The sequence below is a fragment of the Engystomops pustulosus genome, chromosome 5, assembly GCF_040894005.1.
Source record: "Engystomops pustulosus chromosome 5, aEngPut4.maternal, whole genome shotgun sequence".
Classification (NCBI taxonomy): Eukaryota; Metazoa; Chordata; class Amphibia; order Anura; family Leptodactylidae; genus Engystomops; species Engystomops pustulosus.
This window is the reverse complement of record NC_092415.1, coordinates 155,637,118-155,658,041: the sequence shown is the minus strand read 5'-3', so window position 1 is coordinate 155,658,041 and position 20,924 is coordinate 155,637,118. Positions and strand designations below refer to the sequence as shown.

The 20,924-nt window shown below is 40.7% G+C and overlaps 1 protein-coding gene across 8 annotated transcripts in view; it reads left to right on the top strand.

Annotated features, from left to right (window-relative positions):
• The window catches only part of NOD1 (nucleotide binding oligomerization domain containing 1), a 63,516-nt gene that overhangs the window by 36,744 nt on the left and 5,848 nt on the right, over window positions 1–20,924 (top strand). For 5 of the 8 annotated variants that reach the window (XM_072153513.1, XM_072153512.1, XM_072153508.1 and 2 more), the window contains 8 exons: window positions 6,896–8,672; window positions 9,714–9,797; window positions 10,813–10,896; window positions 11,237–11,320; window positions 12,894–12,977; window positions 15,338–15,421; window positions 17,309–17,392; window positions 18,407–18,490. In XM_072153513.1, the coding sequence (XP_072009614.1) occupies window positions 6,979–8,672; window positions 9,714–9,797; window positions 10,813–10,896; window positions 11,237–11,320; window positions 12,894–12,977; window positions 15,338–15,421; window positions 17,309–17,392; window positions 18,407–18,490 (2,282 nt within the window). In that variant the 5' untranslated portion in view covers window positions 6,896–6,978. Of the gene's footprint in view, window positions 1–572; window positions 2,799–6,895; window positions 8,673–9,713; window positions 9,798–10,812; window positions 10,897–11,236; window positions 11,321–12,893; window positions 12,978–15,337; window positions 15,422–17,308; window positions 17,393–18,406; window positions 18,491–20,924 lie in introns of those variants that run through there. The other 3 variants (XM_072153515.1, XM_072153511.1, XR_011855885.1) reach the window with 3 other exon arrangements.

The following is a 20,924-nucleotide window of genomic DNA, read 5'->3' as shown; positions in this document are numbered from 1 at the left end:
TCTGCAACTTTGGAAAAGAAATTCATCATGACACTTCATTGTGCTTAACTGCATCTCATAGACTGTTGGCCTGGAAAGAGTATGTTGGGTTTCACTGTCCCAAGTCCATCTCTGATAGTAGTACCAGGTCTCTCCTAAGTTAAAGGGGTTATCCGGGTTTAAAAAGCTTTTTATGGCCGGGCTGGGGAGGGATAGTTAAACATAATAAACATGGACTTACCTCCTCCGGCGCCGCCGATGTCCCGCGCCACGGTCACTTCGATCCGTGCCCCTGTAAACAAACAGGGGCACGGAAGCCGCGCACAGGGAGCTTCCGGTCCGCATTGTGGACAGCTCCTCCCATCCGTCCCTATCTCTCAGCGTTGCAAGCGCTGGGAGATGGTGCGCATGGGAGCATCCGGCCGGCCAGAAGCTCCCTGTGCGCCGGTGTAGTGAAACCGGCGCACGGAGAAGACGGGCCGCGGCGCGGGACATCGGCAGCACCGGAGGAGGTAAGTACATGTTTATTATGTTTAAATAGCCCTCCCCAGCCCGGCCATAAAAAAAATTTTAAACCCGGATAACCCCTTTAATACGTAGCGAGGCAGGTTTTGTGTTTCACCAAAGCAAGACCGAAATTTAATTTTAGTTGGTCTCCTATTTTGATATCTCTGCTAACCCCCTTAAGCTATCAAATGGGCTTTCAAAAACCGCACGTATCCCCTGTCCACAGGAACTGATGTAGATAGGACCCCGCACCACCTCAAAGAGATACAGTGGGTACGGAAAGTATTCAGCCAATTGGTAAAATCAAAAATGTTCTTTTTTTGTTCATTAATATAAACTCTGCACCCTATCTTGATATCACATGGTCATAAGTATTCAGACCCTTTGCTCAGTAAACATTTTTTTCATGGACCCTGTTTTAACTTGTAAATTGGAATTATTTCGCATGATTTAAATGTTTAAAATTTTGCACATAAACCTTCTGGACATTGAAAGTTTGGGCTGTTTTTTTTAAATTGATACATTTTTTGCATTCACATTTTATTTAAATTTATTGGTTACTTCTAAGGGTGCGGTCACGCGTGGCGTTAACACATGCGTTTTCAAATGCATCACAACACAGTTGAGAAGATTTGCCTAATTACATTGCTGTCAACATGGCGTTTACAAAACTCATGCATTAACGGGATGTAGCATCATGTTAACATATATATTTATTAACACTTTGTATGTGTTAACATATGCATTTTTAAATGCAATGTTTATAGCAATATGATAAGGCAAATCTCTTCTCAGCTTTTGTGATGCGTTTGAAAACACATGTGTAAATGCCACGTGTGATCACAGCCTCATATGTTGTCATCTCCCTGGGGTGTGACTAGAGTGCTTACAAATGCAGGCCATGTCCTCAAATCCAAAATCTAAAGTAGTGTCCACTCCTGTGCAAACCCCCTTACACGGCTTGTGTCCATGTTGATTTGAGACATTTGCAGCAAAATTCTCAAAAAAAGCTAAAAGTTGCACATGCCAGGAAAAACTAAAACCTGCCAAAAGTCTCAAATATACATTAAAGAAAAAAAACCTAAGATGTCCCAATTGTCTTGCTAGTCTGAGGTCCAGAGCACTCTGGAAGAGGTTTTTATCCAATTGTAACCAATTGTCTCCCTGCAGCTGAAAAACATCCCCATAGCATTATTCTGTCATCACCATGTTTCATTGTTCGGATTGTATTTGGCTGGTGATCAGTGCCTGGTTTTTTTTTCGCTACACATACCGCTTTGAATCAACGCCAAAAGTTCAACCTTTTTCTTATTAGATCAAAAATTCTTATTTCTCATAGTCTGGGAGCCCTTTTTTGGGAGTCTGTGAGTGGTTTTTTTGCAATCTGTATGCAGCTTTCATATGAGTTGCACGGAGGAGAGGCTTCCCTCAGCACACTCTGCCATAAAGCCCCAACTGGTGGAAGACTGCAGTGATAGTTGATTTTGTGGATCTGTCTCCCATCTCGCTTCTGCATCTCTGGAGCTCAGCCACAGTGATCTTGGGGTTTGTCTTTACCTCTCTCACCAAGGTTCATCTCACAAGATTGCTTAGTTTGGCTTAGTTGCCCAAACTTCTTCCATTTAAGGATTATGGAGGCCACTGTGCTCTTAGGAACCTTGACTGCTGCAGATATTCTTTTGTAACTTCGGCCAAATCTGTGCCATGCCACAATCTTGCCTCTGAGCTCCTTGAGTAGTTCCTTAGACCTCGGGCTTCTCTTGCGCTCTGATATGCACTGTGAGCTGTGAGGTCTTATATAGAGAGGTGTGTGCCTTTCCCAATTAAAGTACAACTATAAAGTATAAAAACTTTTGCACTAAACAAATATAAGCAGTTCTCTAATTTACTCTAATTAGCTATCTGCAGGTGCAACTAGCAGAGGGTTTACATTATTCCCCCAGGCAACTCTTCATTTGTCATGCTTTCTGGTAACCTTGGGAAACTGTATAGGACAGCTAGAGCTTAGCACAAGAGTGCAAGAAAATAGGACCTGGAGTGATGTCACAAGCATGTTGCTCATCACATGCTTCAGGTCTTCGAATTACAAACATTCTGTTCTGATTCATGTTAAAGACATTGGCACCTTGAGTGATGTCACAAGCAAGTCATATATCACATGCTTCAAGTCATCCAATTGCAAAAATTGTGTCCATATGAATATGATACAACCAGGAACTGGCGCCCACTTCAGGAATAGCTGAATATGATTTATAAGAAAGGATGATAGATATATAAGGCTATATCTCAGGATAGGAAGGAGCATGTTACAGGTATTGTTGCTATTGTTATCAAAGGTTCTCTCCAGCTGTACTAAAACTATTTTTTGTCAGTCATTTTACAGTTACACTTTAAGTCCAGTCAGTTAAATTACACAGCTGGACTCCAATAAAGGAATAGAATAATCTCAACAAGGATTATACGGAAATGAAGTTAAATATGAGTGAAACAGCAAAGGCTCTAAAAACTTATGACCAAGTCAAGATGGGGGTGCAGAGTGTACATTAACCCCTTAGTGACCAAGCTCAATGCTATAACTTACCCAAATGTTTTTAGTTTGTTTTTCTGTGACATTTTGTACTTTAAGTTAGTGGGAAATTTTGGTTGATATATTTAGCATTTATTTATGGAAAAAATGTGAATTTGGTAAACATTTTTTAAAAATTAGCTACTTTCAAAAATCAAAATGGTCTGTTTTTTAACTGATAGTCTAATTACAAAATTAGTTATTAACAAACATTAACCAAATCTCAGGCATGTGTTGGCGTCAAAAGTGTCCTGTTGTATCATTATGATGCTAAAAAGATCACAAATTGAACAGCATTCTCTCAAATTTTCAAGAAAATTTTGGAATCAATAATTTTATGGACCATTTTATTTCTATAGGGGTTTTGGAAGTTCTGTTAAGAGAAACTTCCCACATATCGCCCTGTTCTATTAACTTCACCCCTCAAACTATTCAAAACAGCAGGTAGGAAGCTTGTTAACCCTTTAAGAATATTACAGAACTTCAAACAAAATTAAGGTTTGATTTTGAATTCCCAAATATTAATAATTTATACGTTTATTCCTAAAATTTAATAAAAGTAGAAAATGCATCTACAAATATATTGTGAAGTTTCTTCCAAGTAAGAGTACACCCCACATGTGGATGTAATCTGCTGTAAGTTGTCAGGTGATTTGTTTGCAGAGCCCCTGAGGCTGCGTTCACACCTGGCATCAATATCTTTTTTATTTTTCCATTTTTACAGAGCTGTGTGAGGGTGCGGTCACACATCGCGTTTAACGCAATAGCTGGAGAGTGATTTGCCTAATTAAACAGCTGGTAACACCTGTGTTTACAAAACGCAACTGTTAACGCATTGTTAACGCATGTGTTAACATCGCGGTTAACGCATGTGGTTGTTAATGCATGTGTTAACATCGCGGTTAACGTATGCGTTTTGTAAACACAAGTGTTAAGAGGTGTTTAATTAGACAAATCACTCTTCAGCTATTCCAATGCGTTTTTAAACGCATGCGTTAAACGCGACGTGTGACCGCACCCTGAGGGCTTATTTCTTGCATAACAAATTGTACTTCCTAGTGACGGTGCACTAGGAAGGGGATGGATCCCCAGCATATATGATATATATTAAGACAACAAGAAAGGGCGGCTCAGTGAAAAACAGGATTCAATCCAATGGGTGCAAGCTAATGAGGGTCTGACCCAAGACCCCAGGCGTACATCAATGATAAAGAGAAAAGCAGCACTCAGTCTTCAATTCAAAGATTTATTCATGTGTGGATGCAAGGCTACGTTTCGGCTAACTCAGTGTAGTAATTTTCAGTTCTCTTTTATCATTTATGATATATATTAGTCATTTGTTGTAAGAACACATCCGGAATCCTGACGTTTTCTTACTTTACAAAACTCACATCACAGACAAAACACACATGAGTACAATAAAATATAGCACCTCTAAATAGATAATATTAATGACCCAGCATTGCATTTTTTACTGACAATTCAGGACACTCGACTTACACCCTAGTTACAGATGGACCCCTCCGCACACTGTGACCTCTGGTGAAGCTCTATGGATGCTTCCCTTTAGTCCCAGGCTGCTATGATCAGCTATAAGGTGTCTGAAATGCAGTTTTATTGATAATCCCTGGCCATATTACAAATTTTGTCTGGTGCTACAATTATAAAATACACAGTTCCGACTTACATACAAATTCAACTTAAGTACAAACTTACAAATTGCAATTAATATCAGAGAAATAGAAGTAACAGAAATGTTTTTAAAAAAATCTAAAGATTAAAAGAAAAAAAATGTTCTGTTAACTTATTTTAATAAATTCAGCTAAAAAAATGCTGTACAGAAAGCAGTTGGGTTTGCTTTATCTGTTGAAACAAGTCCCTTCCATTTCTTGGTTGAACTAGATGGACATGTGTCTTTTTTCAACCATTTAAACTATGTAACTATCTAAGTCATGACTGCAATATTCTTTAAAGGGAACCTGTCACCAGAGACCTAATTTTCACAGGTTGCAGAAGTCCATTATACCTGCATTGCAAATTTGCCTCTCTGCTTTCTCCAAGCATTTATATTACAATATAATTGTGTGTTATAGCTTAGTTGACTTCCTGACAAAATCATCTGTTTAGTCCCAGGGTTGGCTTTGGTTTGCATGCATTTCACAAATCAATTTGGTGACTTGTCTGTGTTTCACAATCCTCAGCCCACACCGCTCTGCTCCTTTACAGGAACAGAACTCACATTGTGAGCTGTCATCAGTGGGGCAGGGAGGAGCTGTACAGAAGCACAAATATGGGGCCTGAGAGCTGAGGAGTGAGTGAGCAGCACAGATAAGGCACAAGTTGTTTTTTGAAATTCATCCAAACCAAAGCACAACCCCTGGGACTAAATAGAGGATTTTGTCAGGAAACCAGGTAAGTTATAACACACAATTATATTGTTATGCAAATGCTTAGAGATGGCATTAAGGCATATTTGCAATGGAGGTGTGAAAATGAGGTCCTTGATGACAAGTTCGCTTTAAGTCCTACAGAAGGAAATTGAGCTATGGTTATTCATCTTGACCATTGCTCTATTCACTAAGGAGACTTCCTCTGGTGTGCAGTTCCATTGGCGTCATCCATTATAGAAAATACACTGATATGGTTTTACCAATGGCATATTCAGTAGAGGGATTGTGGGAAGTAATGCATTTAAAATTATTAAAAACAGGCAGTCCCCAGGTTGCATACAAGACAGGTTCTGTAGGTTTGTTCTTAAGCTGAATTTGTATGTCAGAACTGTATATTATATAATATAGTATATTATATTTTAGAATAGTAGCTCCAGCCAATTTTTTTTTCTGGTCTCTGTGACAATTGTATTTTAAAAATGTTGGATTGTCATAAGAACCAGGATTAACAATAAAGCTTCATTGTAGACACCTTTAATAACTGTTAAGGAGGACCTGTCACCCCCAAAAAGCCCCCCACCAAATATGCCCCCCATAATGCTCTCCCCAGCCCCTTTCTATATATGGCAATTTTTTTTACATTTATGTTGGGACAGTTGGTTGTAACAGACCCGACCTCTTGCCAAATAAGAGGTCGGATCCTCGTATCCCCTGCGTTGGAAGTCGGCCTTATTCATGAGGGGGCAGACACTCCCCCACCATGCCCCTGTCAGCAGGGACCTGTAAGAGTTGCCGGCAGCAAAAAAAAAATATTGCGCAATCGCTGCCGTCTCTCTGTGATGCGGGCACACCACACTGACAGCGGCTGCGCCATGCTTTTTGATAGCCCCGGCCAGCTGCGCCGAACTGACAGTGGCTGCGGTGTCAAAAACAGGTTCCAGCTGACATGTTGGCGAAGTGTCGGCCGCCCTTCTCATGAATAAGGCTGACTTCCAGCACAGGGGATACGAGGATCCGACCTCTTATTTAGTAAGCGGTTGGATCTATTACAACAACTTTCCCAACAGAAATTTTTACAAAATTGGCATATGTAGGAAGGGGCCAGGGAGAGGATTGTGGGGGGCATATTTGGTGGGGGTCTTTTTGGGGGTGACAGGTCCTCTTTAAAGTTGTTTATTGTACCGAGAGCTAAAGTACAGAAAATGACCAACATATAGAGGGCTGTTTGTAACTAGGGATCGTCTGTAAGTCGGGTGTTCTTAAGTAGGCCACCACCTGTACTTCCTATGTAAAGGACTGACCCAACAATATTCAGCCTAACAAGATACAAGGATATTAAATATGGTACCTGATTTTTAAAGTATTCCACAGTATGGGAAAGAAAAACATTTAAGTGCTGTAGTGTAATGTAAGTGTCATCACTTGTAATATTTCTTTGTCTTTTATCTTTCAGTTACTTTATATAGCAAAAAGATCAAACAAGAGCTGTGTTGTGATTCCAGGTTTGTGAGGTCTTACTCTCAACAAGAGGAGTTGATGCTGCAGGAAACCTACGTTAATGGAGTTATGGAATTAATTAATGAGCATCAAGAAACTATGGGGAGAGTAAATGATCTAAATTCCTTGTTCGATGACACTGGGGTAGTCAATGAAGAAGGAGAAACTACCTTCATCTATGGCGATGCTGGAATGGGAAAAACACTGCTGATCCAAAAAATTCAAAATATATGGGCAAAGGGAGAATCCTACTCCGAGATCAAATTTTTCTTTAAATTTCGGTGTCGCACATTTGTCTTTTTCAATCCTAACACTCAGCTTACTCTGAAGGACTTGCTCTTTAGATACAACTGCCATCCAGACCATGATCCAGAAGAAGTGTTTCGGTATATATTAAAATTTCCAAAAACTGTAATGTTCACTTTTGATGGTTTCGATGAAATGCATTCAACTTTTGACTTAAACAACATTCCAGAAGTTTCCTTACCTACAGACACTGCACACCCTGCAGCATTGTTTATGCATCTACTCAGTGGCAAATTGTTGAAAGGATCAAGAAAAATCTTAACGGCAAGAACAGGGTGTCAGCTCTCAGGGAAATTAGTTCGGAAGAGAATTATGCTCCGTGGGTTTGGGATGGACAATCTGGTGGAGTATACACGGCTATTCTTCAAGGAGCCCAGTGTTAATATGCGTGTATTGAGCCACTTAAAAGCCAACCACAATTTTAGCAGTTTATGTTCTATCCCATTATTCTGCTGGATCATATTTAAATCCTATGAACATTTTCACTCTGTGAATGAGAGTCATGAGTTTTCCAGCAGTTTTGTTACATTGACTGATATATTTTTACTTCTAATTGAAGTGTACTTGAAACTGTCAACCAAAGGAACTAACATAAGTCAGGTTGAAACTTATAGAAAGGGTAAAGAGACTTTGATGTTGATAGGTAAGCTTGCCTACGTTGGAATGGAAAAGTCAGTCTTTGTTTTTGACCATGATACCATCACATCTCTAAACATCCCGGAGCATTATCTCAAGTTGGGTTTCCTTAGAAATAATGACTGTGCTGAGAATGATTCTGTAGAATTTTTTCATGTTACACTTCAGTCATTCTTTACTGCCTTATTTCTTGTGATCGACAGTGGATCTGACACTAAAGAGCTTCTGAAATATTTCAGTCATTGTGCACACTCCCACCAAGAGGACCTTTCACCTAACCTGTTTTCATGTATTTGTGCAAAGAAGGACAAGCATGGTGACCCTTTTACAAACAATGATCACTTACAGTTTGTTAACCTTTTTCTCTGTGGGCTTCTTTCAAAACCCAAACATCTTCTCCTTAGCCAGCTTGTGCCTTCTTCCATCTTGACATTAAAAAGAAAAGCTCTCAAACAGCAGCTTTTCAAAAGTGTTAAAATTCACTTAAAAAACTTACCCCGATCATCTTTTATGGGATACAGCCGGGTACACGCCTTAACCCACTTCATCTGGATGGCACGATGCGTATGTGAGACTCAGTGTGAGAAGGTGGGGAACCTTGTAGCCAAAGGAATATGTGCAGATTACATTAAGCTAAGCTTCTGTGGGGCTTCGTCTTCAGATTGTGGTGCCATCTCGTTTCTTCTGAATCAGTACCAGAAACAAATTGCTTTGGAGCTGGACAATAACAATATAAATGATTTCGGAGTGAAAGAACTCATACCATGCTACAGAAAACTCACTGTGGTTAGGTAGGAAGCATTACATTTTAACATTTACATGTTGGGGTTAGGATTTGACCACATCCGGCTATATAAGAAGTAATAAGAATTGAATTATCATTGAAGCTATTGGAGCTCCAGGCTGGGGACACGATCCAGATTGCGGTGCAGGCGCTGGTGCTCCAATAGGGCCAGTGATAATCCGGCCCTGGCTGTGGAGCTGTATAATGCAGAGAACTCACAGCACAACAGGAAGAAACACAAAACAAGTCAATTCTTCTTTGGATTAGTATTTTAACATTGTGCTTTTCCTTTTTAACATTTATATGTAGGGTCTTATTCTTTCCTAAGATGCAGCTGTATCTGAACTGTATTAGGTTACTTGCCCATTTGTTTAACCTTTTAACTAATCTATTTTATGTTCAGTTTGTGTTTATGATCATGCATATGACAATGACTGCCCCTTTGACATATTTTTTGCCTAGTATGCAAGTTTTCTGTAAGACTTTGTAACCAATCTTAATGAATATAGATTAGCAAGAATCCTGGGGTACAAGCCTTGATAAAGCCGCAATTCCTGGTGAACTTCAAGAAACTGCAACTTCTTCCTTGCGCTACCTCATGTCAAGTTGGTGTGGAGGAGTGTGCAGGGGGTCATGCCTGGCCGCAGAGTGCATGGGGCATTCCTGCCTTGCTCCTGCCAGGAACTGGTGCATGTAATAGCTGTAGACTTTTTGACTGCATGGTTCTACACTTAATATATCAAGAGGCCAGAGCCTCTTGAAGTATGTGGAGGGACCAAAGGGAGGGGGGGGGACATCAAGCACTTGATAAATATCCCCCTATGACTGCAGAATTAGTGACACATGATTTATTTGTAGTCTGTTACCATGAAGAAACATATCTGAATAGGAACTGTAGACAAAATATAGTACAACTTTTCTAGTTAAGAAGTATTGCTTCAAGGTTTATTTTCATTTTCATCTTGAATAACTTGGTTATTATATATTTCCTTCATATTATTTTTGCACATCACAATTTAAAGTGTTTTTAATTTAACTTGCAATACAGATTAAGTGTGAATCAGGTCACAGATGAAGGTGTCAAAGTTTTGGCTGAAGAGCTAACCAAGCATAAGATTATCATTTTCCTTGGGCAAGTATCATTTCATTTTTATTTTTGCATGTGTGATTATTTTATTTAATGTCACAAAGGTTTATTTTTAATTATTTATAAAATAAATAGATTTATACAATACTGTTGTCCCAAGGAGTTGTCCCATAGTCTCATAGGTCACCGTACATGGCAGACACAGAGGTGTTTGTCAGACCTCCTGCTGCCATGGCAAACCCCCCGGTACCCCGCTATCGCGCTGCCTGGGGAGTGACAGAGGGAACCATGTTCCCTCTGTCTCTCTCCTTAGCTGCTGCGTTCCTACTTGATCGCAGCAGTTAAGGAGTTAAACTGCCTGGTGAGGAGCAATCCATGTCTGGCAGTCGTAGCAGGGACCAGGCTGTATGGAACAGCCAGTCTCCTGCTGCGGATCGGACTGGCACACTGACAGCGCCATGGCAATCCCAGAGACATTTTTTTTCATACAAATGGTTTAGATTTTTTTAAATGTACAATAAAACCTATATCAATTTGATATACCTGTGATACTACCGACCCACAGAATAAAAAGGGGTTGTCTAGAGTGTACTACTGTATAAAAGCTGTAAATGCAGAGCCCACAAGAAACTGGAGCAAATGCATTTTTTCATCAATTTCACAGCATATTAAATATCGCCATTAAGAAGTACAATTTGTTACACAGAAAACGAGCCCTCATATAGGTCAGTATACAGGAAAATAAAAAAGTAAAAGATTTTTAGTTTCAACAAGATTTTATTGAATTAAAAGCATACCAGTGCCTTACAATAGGTCATGGCATAACATATGCCTCTCACTAAAAGTTCAGGATTTTTAAAGTAGTGAAGCAAACAATGGAAACACAAAAAGAAAAAAGTAATCATCGTGAAGGGGTTAAATATCCTCAGAATTTTCTGGTATTGAGCCGTAAATTAAATAATTGGGCAGTGTTCTGATTCCTTTGCACTCCTCTATACCAGTGCCAGGAGGAGTTGACTGATTCCTTCGAAAATTAATGTTATTTTTCTGTATTTTGCAGTTTGTACAAAAATCTAATAACAGACTTTGGAGCCAGGCATGTGGCACAAATCATTCGAGAATGTCCATCCTTAAAACTCATAAAGTAAGTCTACAAAATATAAACCACATGAATAAAAATGTATCTCAACTAACTCATCTACTTGTCTCCTTGATGGTGATACTGTTTTGGATTGCACACTAAAACACCAAATTGGATATATATGTTGGATTTTTATGTTACCCCAAATGTCGGTATCCTGATGTGAATACTGTATATGCAAAAATATAGTGTGAGTGTAAGTATAATTCTGGATTAGATAATGAAATTCTAGATCGATAATATGAAACCTGTTGGACACTGACATGATTTTGATGTTTATGAACATGTAGCCACACATTCCGGTGAATTGCGGTAATCCTCATTCTAATTGTTGTTTACACAGGTTGGGATACAATCAATTCACAGCTAAAGGTGGAAAGCTTATTGCTGAAGCCATACAGAAGAGCACCAGCATATGTGAAGTGGGGTAACTAGAATAAGAAAAAATTACAAATATTTATAATTATTTTTTGACAAACTTTTGCCTTTTTACTTTATATCATACTGCTTATAATGTACATAGTACATGTGCAAAAACTGCTTAATGACTGCTAACTAAAAAAGTACATGTAAAAATATTACATGGTCTCTCTATCGCCAGTTTCTCCATACCGTTTCAGCAATATGGACATTGGCCTGAGCCTTGGATCACATAGATCTTACCTTTCATTTATCCATTTACTTGGCTAACTAAGGTGATTAAAAGTTTGACCATCCAAATACCTGACTCCAAATACTCGTAAAGATAGAGCTATAATCACATAACTAGGATTATAAAAATGTCTCATGGATAGTCAAAATTGGCAACATTTGGGATACATTCACATTATGTAGATGCTGATTGTGTCCATAGATGAACACTAGGAGGCAGAAGAATCCTTTTTGCAGCAGTCTACTTTTTCTTTCTGCTGGAAGGAGCAGTATACATTCAGCGGAGGCCATTAGACGTTATGGGGGAAGCCTACAACTGTATTGCATGTATCCCCAGCTTCTTAGGGTTCCCCCAGTTATGACAGTTACTCTACATCCTGAACATCAGCGCCAGCAAATCACAGCCTGCTGCCGATATCGCTTCTCCCACTTTCAGGGGAACCAGAGGATGTACACCACAGTATGAGCATACAGTAGCCTAAGGATGCATCTGAAATCCACCCAATGTATTCCAACACGGAGAATAAACGTGATGTGAATGTAGCCTACAAAAAATGTTTTACTCAGATTTTTATATTTATCACACAATACCTATGTATTCTATTCTAATATATATGACATCAACCCAGCCAGGAATAACCAGAGAGTTCAGGCAACAGTCAGGGTGGATTGGCATTACTTGACTGTTGGGCTTGTTATTTGTCACCGGGAGTATCCTGAATCTTTGATTCAGCTCTGGGTACAATTGGAAAAGGAACATTTCCCCCATCGCTTTCCTCCCCTGGTGGCCAGAAAATAAGATCAGATTTACTGAAATCAGTTATGTGGCATCCCAACTTTGGTGTATCTGTTATTTGCATGGCCCTATTCCTGATCTTTCCCAGTCCAGGCTTTGGAAAGATTTGGGAATCCAATGATACTTTGTGTATGTCTTTTTCTACCATGTGGTCAATGTATTATATTGTAGTATATTGTATAATTTGTATGACACACTAATGTCTTTTTTTACCGTTTCTAAATAATGTTAAAATGCATTCCTATTATTTTTCATAAAATAGGATGCACTGAAGGTTTAGATAGAAGCAAAAAAATTTTACAATTTTAAAGCTTCTTTGATGGTCAAACAGAATAGAAGGGTCAGTGGCACTTACTGAAGTATTGAAGGGGATTGTGAGGAGATTATTACCCAACAAAATACTTGTGGACCTTTATGGCAATAGACTAAAAGATTTAGGAAGTTTATTTGTAGTTGTATAGTCACAAAAATACTAGTTTACTTCTGACTTCATATATTTCAGGGGAAACAAAAAATATTACATGTTACAAGTATTGCATGTGTCTATTTGCAGGATGTGGGGTAATCGTATCGGTGATGAAGGGGCACAAGCATTTGCAGAAGCAATGAGAAATCATCCCTGCCTGAAAGATCTAAGGTTGGTTTTAGCATTTGCATAATAAAATAAGGTTTGCATGAAAAAAGGTATGTGTAACATACACTCACCGGCCACTTTATTAGGTACACCATGCTAGTAACGGGTTGGACCCCCTTTTGCCTTCAGAACTGCCTCAATTCTTCGTGGCATATATTCAACAAGGTGCTGGAAGCATTCCTCAGAGATTTTGGTCCATATTGACATGATGGCATCACACAGTTGCCGCAGATTTGTCGGCTGCACATCCATGATGCGAATCTGCCGTTCCACCACATTCCAAAGATGCTCTATTGGATTGAGATCTGGTGACTGTGGAGGCCATTTGTGTACAGTGAACTCATTGTCATGTTCAAGAAACCAGTCTGAGATGATTCCAGCTTTATGACATGGTGCATCATCCTGCTGAAAGTAGCCATCAGATGTTACAGGGTACATTGTGGTCATAAAGGGATGGGCATGGTCAGCAACAATACTCAGGTAGGCTGTGGCGTTGCAACAATGCTCAATTGGTACCAAGGAGCCCAAAGAGTGCCAAGAAAATATTCCCCACACCATGACACCACCACCACCAGCCTGAACCGTTGATACAAGGCAGGATGGATCCATGCTTTCATGTTGTTGACGCCAAATTCTGACCCTACCATCCGAATGTCGCAGCAGAAATCGAGACTCATCAGACCAGGCAACGTTTTTCCAATCTTCTACGGTCCAATTTCGATGAGCTTGTGCAAATTGTAGCCTCAATTTCCTGTTCTTAGCTGAAAGGGGTGGCACCCGGTGTGGTCTTCTGCTGCTGTAGCCCATCTGCCTCAAAGTTCGACGTACTGTGCGTTCAGAGATGCTCTTCTGCCTACCTTGGTTGTAACGGGTGGCGATTTGAGTCACTGTTGCCTTTCTATCAGCTTGAACCAGTCTGCCCATTCTCCTCTGACCTCTGGCATCAACAAGGCATTTCCGCCCACAGAACTGCCGCTCACTGGATGTTTTTTCTTTTTCGGACCATTCTGTAAACCCTAGAGATGGTTGTGCGTGAAAATCCCAGTAGATCAGCAGTTTCTGAAATACTCAGACCAGCCCTTCTGGCACCAGCAACCATGCCATGTTCAAAGGCACTCAAATCACCTTTCTTTCCCATACTGATGCTCGGTTTGAACTGCAGGAGATGGTCTTGACCATGTCTACATGCCTAAATGCACTGAGTTGCCGCCATGTGATTGGCTGATTAGAAATTAAGTGTTAACGAGCAGTTGGACAGGTGTACCTAATAAAGTGGCCGGTGAGTGAACAGTATAGTTGTATTGCTATTTATATCCTGTACAGACCCACATGAAAGTTGCTGTTAATGCTAGTGCACTTGTTTTATAAATACTCTTTTAGAGCTCACCTATATTGAAATATCAACATCAATGGAACCTGTAACCAGGCTTCTCATTTTCACAAATATGCCTTTCAGCTTTCTTTAAGTGTTTGCATTACAATATAATTGCGTGTTATATGTTACCTTGCACCCTCACAGACACCTCTGTGTAGTCCTAGGGGTTGGGCTTTGGTTTGGATGCATTTCAAAAAACATGTGACTTGTCTGTGCTGCAGACTGCTCAGCTCTTGGTCCCCACCTTTGTGCTCCTCTACAGCTCCTCCCTGTTCCATTGATGTCAGCTCATCAGACTGTGAGCTCTGTGAAAGAGCAGGAGGGAGGAGCTGTACAGAAGCACAATCTCTTCTATTCACCATGACTCTTCATGTATTGCATTTCCCTGTACTCTGCTGCTGCCCTCTGTATAAACAGAAATCTCTCTGGTGGAGGTCATTATGATGTCACTCTCTATTTACTTCTCACACAGTCCATTCATTTCAGCCCTTTCGTCTACTTCATGGAAGCCTCACACCGAATGGGCCATGAAGGGGGAGGAGAAAGAAATAGGAGTAGTCATGGTTTGCTGCACCAGCTCCACCTATTCAGCAGAGCTCTTGAATGTAAATAAAGAAGGGTGCCGGCTCTGCATATGACATGAGGAACATTGAGGGATAATGTAACTAGGAAGTACTGGTCAACCTCTTTAAGACTGTCTAGTCTTACTGTGCACTGTCATCATTTTAGACGGTATTAAATAGGGTTATTGTTTATTTTGTTTATTTTTGTCCACGCAAATGATGGTCTTTGCAGCCTGTGTCCTAAACACTTCATTCTGTTTTATCAAATAGCATTTTCTTTATTACAGCCTTAGACCTAATGTGAAGCCACTAACCATTGCGTTCAGAATGGGTCGGAGTTTAATTAGTTTTGTAAATGATACAATAAACCATGGATGCACTGGCACTTGTGTGATGTAATTTACCTCTTGTATTTCTCTCTGTAGTCTGGCCTGCAATGAGATAACCTCAGTCGGAGGCAGATACATTGCTGATGCTCTAAAGCACAACAAGTCTATCAGGACAATATGGTAAATCTAGCTTCTCACAAGGCTGTATGGTAAAAGAAACTAATATTCATAGCTTGGATTTTATAATTTTATGACACCACATATTCCACAACAGTAAAAATGACTGAGCCTACTATGTGTTTTGAAGGTTTATCCCATCTCAGACATTTATGGCATATCCATAAGTGAACGTGGGGATGTCCCCAGTAAGCTGGGAACTTCTCGTCTTTCCACCATCTACTAACCAAACCACCCCTGACCTCTCCTCCATCTCGGTCTGTGGGATCACTATAGCACCGAGGCAGCAGGCCCGCTGTCTTGGGGTTGTGCTGGACTCTGACCTTTCCTTTTCACCTTATATTCAATCTCTTGCTCGCTCTTGCCGTATGCATCTCAGAAACATCTCCAGAATCCGGCCGTTTCTGACATTTGAAACTTCTAAAATGCTAATTGTTGCACTTATTCACTCTCGACTAGACTACTGTAACTCTCTACTAATTGGTCTTCCACTCTCTAAACTCTCTCCTCTTCAATCTATTCTTAATGCAGCAGCCAGGCTCGTCTTTCAGGCCAAACGCTACACGGATGCCTCCAGTTTGTGCCAATCACTGCACTGGCTACCTGTCTCCTTCCGTATTCACTTTAAAATAATAACCCTCATCCACAAAGCTCTGAATAATGCTGCACCTCCCTACCTCTCTTCTCTCATCTCAGTCTATCGCCCTTCCCGTTCTCTTCGATCTGCCAGTGACAATAGATTAATCTCTACCTTAATTCGAACCTCCCATGCAGGTATCCAGGACTTCTCCCGAGTTGCATCAATTCTCTGGAATGCCCTTCCCCAGACTCTGAGACTAATACCCACCCTCCAAAGCTTCAAACGTGCTCTTAAAACCCATCTCTTTAGGCAAGCCTATCACACTCGCTAACTGCATGAAATGTCAACTCTCCCTTTACTAATCCATCCTATCTCCCATCTGTTATCTGGCAAACAGCTGATATATACCAAGCTCCAGGCTTCTCTGCAGTCTTTTTCACCTTGGACCCTGTAAATAAGATGGCGGCTGATGGCTGGTTCAAGCAGCAACATCGTTGTTTAGTAAATTATTTATTAAATTATTTTATATTGTTCCCTTATAAAGAATGGCTGGACCATTTTACAACCTCTTGTGTCACCCCCTCATCCTCATAGTCTGTAAGCTCTTGTGATCGGGGCCCTCACTCCTATTGATCCATATGACTGTTTGTTCTTTGTAATGTAATATAGTTGTATATGTCCCCTATGATTTGTAAAGCGCTACGGAATTTGATGGCGCTATATAAATAAAGATTATTATTATTATTATTATTATTATAAGCCTGCAGCTCTAACTGCAGATGGGCCAGGAATAGACATACACGTGGGGATACTCCTTTAGGTCGAGGAGAATCTGCAGAGTGTCTCTCTGACTCTGTCTAATCAAATTAAATGTTTAAATGAAACCAACCACCCCAAAAACATAAAAAAAGCCTATTAATACTCACCCCCGCTCATCTTCACCTTGATCCTGGCACAGTCTATTGCTCAGCTTCACACGCTGGGATCACCAAGAAAAGAAAGTTATAATTAGTACCACAGAGTGCGGGGACAAGATGTCCGGCTCTCCGGGCTGCTAATTATACACGCCCTCGCCCCCACCTCTTCATAGGGAGGCGTGCTGCTGGGCCATACACTTGGCAAGAGTAAATGCACTTTTTCTAGTGACGACACGGTGTGTGACTGTACCTTGCCATGCACAATGCACTGTTCGTACAGCTGGCATATGGCCGCCATGGATGGTTGAATGAAAGGGGAGCATTTGTGAGTGCATTAGTAAATGGCACATTTTTGGTGCAACACATTATTATTTGACTTTATTCTTTTTGTAGGTTGACAGAAAATAAAATCACAGATGATGCAGCCGATAGCTTTGCGGAAATGTTGAAAGTGAACTGCACACTTAAACACCTGTGGTGAGATCATTTATTGGTCATTGATTTTTTGTACGATATTGCACAACGTTTCTACCATAATACGTCAATTGTTTTAAATGTTTCTGGAAAAACATTAAGGGGAACCTGTCACCAGGTGTGGGCACCTAAACCAGTGAACTATATGTAGTGCAGTGTGACCTATATATTTTCTGTTGGCTTCGATTGGAATGGCTTAGATGCCAGTGAATGTGCACTCATGCCACATGATCAGTAAGAGGTCTGCATCTGATTTGCCACTTGCTGTTTGATTATTATCATTGAGATGACGATGAAACTATGTTCCCCCATAATAGGCATACATAGAATAACTTATGAAAAAGGAATTGAGGCCTATAGACCCTACACAATAGAATGCAACAAGTAATAAGAGATTATAATAATATTATAGCAGTGTGCTGTTAGGTGTTTCCTGTTAAGGTTGGTCTTGGCTAAGATGCCAAGTAGGAGATAAATTGGGGGTGAGTGTCATAATTGATATTGGGCCCAAAACGCATTGTATATAAAGTTTAGACTCCATAACATCTTGAAGTGTAAGTGATGTGATCACTGTTTTAGCTCTGATTTTCCTTTGGTGGTTTCCACCTAATACATTAATGATATTTTCAAAATAGAAATGTATAAGGTCCTCACTAGACCCAGCACGGCCCAGACGGGGTTACTGTAGAAGCAGAGCAACCCCAGTTACAGTGGAAAAGTAAAGTGTTTAAAAATTTTTTTAAAAAACTTCACAAAGATCTATATTGACATTTGAGTGACAGAAAATAAAAAAATAAAGAAGTATAAAAACACCCTACATGATACCCAGTACCGTAATTTGCTATATTAAAAGTTGTAGCTGCAAAGTGTTTTAGAGTTAAGTTGTAAAGGAATTCAGTCGCTAACAGTTTGATGAATTTTCCGCAATGTCTCTTCTGGTGGGAAGTATTCAACTAATAAACAGATATTCTCTAATTGTCTTATTCTCACTGCTGTCCCCATTATTCTTCACTGCAGGCTGATTAAAAATCTCATCACTAACTATGGAGCAAACATCATGGCAGAAGCTCTGGACCTCAACTTGGATTTAGAGGAGCTTTGGTTAGTATTATAGAGTGTAAACCCTACTACATGAGTTTGTATTCAGCGGCTATGGAATCATTCAATGTTGAAGAAAACAATATGGAATCTGGTATAATGGGGTATAAGGTATAATGGAGACATTACAAGACTTAGGACGGTTTCACACATCACAGATTGATCATCCTGCCATTGTGGACCATGCAGAATTCTCTGTTTCAGTCTGACCACACAACAGAAGCAGGATTCCTTGGGTCATATCGATTTAAGATCCAAGGAATCCCTGCTTCCCCTCTAAACAGCAGCAAGGCAGTGTAATTAATTGAATGCTGTGTAGAGGGTAAGCAGGGATTCCTTGCATCGTAGATCAATATGATGCAATGAATTCTGTTCAAGCAGTGTGGTTAGCCTGTGACACAGGACTTTGCCTATTTAAAACAGTCCTTACCAAGAGTGGTAACCCAAAAACATGAACATCAATTGAAATTTAGACATATTAAAGGCCAGGGACAAACTCTCTGGTGAATGTCCACAGCTAATACTTTTTCTATCCATCGGTTTAAACCACCATATCTAGCATTGGGAAATGTCTGGACCAGAAATATAATTGTGAGTCATCTGTATAAGGCTCGTATTAGAAGCAATGGGACTTCATTAGATGTCCTAGGCCAGAGGTGTAGATGGTGAAGAGCACAGAATCTTAAGGGACGCCAACAGAGAGGGGGCGAGGTGAAAAGGTAATGTGAGAGTGATGACCACTGCACGTCAGGTTGGAGGGGCATAAGAAGATGCAAGAGAGGACCAGGTCAGTGATACCAAAATAACATAGTGTCTGCAGCAGAAGAGAATGGTCAAGAGTGGCCGAGAATATAGATCAAGAACGAGGAGAACAGAATAGTGATTTTTTTTTTGCCCTTCGTCATTAGAGACTTTGGTCAGGGGGAGTCTCGGTGGAGTGATTGTAGTTTGTCAAAGAGCAAGTTGGAGGAAAGGTAGGAAGAAAGTTCTAGATGGACAGGTTGTTCCAGGGGTTTTGAAGCAAATGGAAGTAGTTAAATAGGGCAATGGTTCAGCGGTGTTGATGAGTCCAGAGATGGCTTCTTTAGGATGGGTGTGACAGATGTATGTTTAAAGGAAGATGGAAGACGACCAGTGGATACTGAAAGGCTAAAGAGATGAGTTAGAGCTGGGATGAGTACAGTGGTGAGGTTGGAGATAAGGTAGCGAGATGTGAGCTTTACAGCATGGAGGAAACTTTTTCATCAGTAAGAGAAGAAAAGTTCGTTAACAGAGAGAGGGATTGGATATTCTCAGTAGGTTGCAGGGATTGAAGGTTGAAACTTTCACTGATGTTGTCTATTTAGTTTTTTTAAGTGTGAGGCAAAATCCTCAGCTGAATGAGAAAGGTTGGGGAGGGTGCTGGAGGACGTAGAAGGGAATTAAAGGTTGGGGTTGTGATAAAGAGAAGATATGAGATTAATGGAGTAATCCTGTTTGGCAGATGCAAGTGCGTATTTGTAGGTGAGGACCGCCTGCTTGTATGACAGAAGGTCATCCTTGCAGAGGGATTTCTTCCAACACCATTCAGCATTTCCGGCACTTTGCCTCAGGTGTTTTGTGAGTTTGGTGTGCCAGGGTTGCTGGTTGGGTTGTCTAGTTGTAGTGAGAGTGTGGGGGGTGGGGGGACTACAGAGTTCAGGGCTGAAGACACTGTGGTGTTGTAGAAGGTGGCAGCAGTTTCTACCTTCTTGCATGAGGATATTGAAAAGAGAAGTAGGAGAGTCCCAGAGAGTTTGGAGATGTCCAGATATTTGAGATTTCTACTTGGCTATATAGGCCAGTGGGCTGCAGGAGTGGTTGAAGCCAGAGTGGTAGAGAAAGTGAGTTAGTTGTTGGTGGATGAAGAGTAGTGTTAGACAGGTTGGATAGGAACAGAGGTGGGTGAAAAGTAAGTAAAGTGTGAGTGGCTGTAGAGGACCACTGTAAGAGGCCAAAGGAGGTGGTAAGTGAGAGGAGTTTAGAGGTAGCAGAATGAGCTTTATCAATGGGGATATTAAAGTCACCCTTGATGATGGAGTGAGTGTCAGAGGTGAGGAAGTGAAGCAGCCAGGTAGTAAAGTGGGCAATAAAAGCAGTGGCAGGGCCAGAGGGCTGGTAGATGACAGCCACTTGGAGTTTAGAGGTAGTAGTGTGAGGGAGGGTAAAGGTAGCATTGGGCTGACCGAGCAGTTGTCAGGGGGATGCCAACTCCTCCACCAGGTTTATTGCAGGGCCAGCGAGTGTGAGTAAAGCAGAGGCCACCAACCGCACACAACAGGGGAGGCAGTGTCCGAAAGAGTTAGCCACATTTCCGTTAGGCCCAGAAAAGAGAGTTGCCGAGAAATGAAGAGGACATGAATATCAGGGATTTTGTTCCATATTAAGCATGCGTTTCATGGTGCTCCAGAGAGAAAAG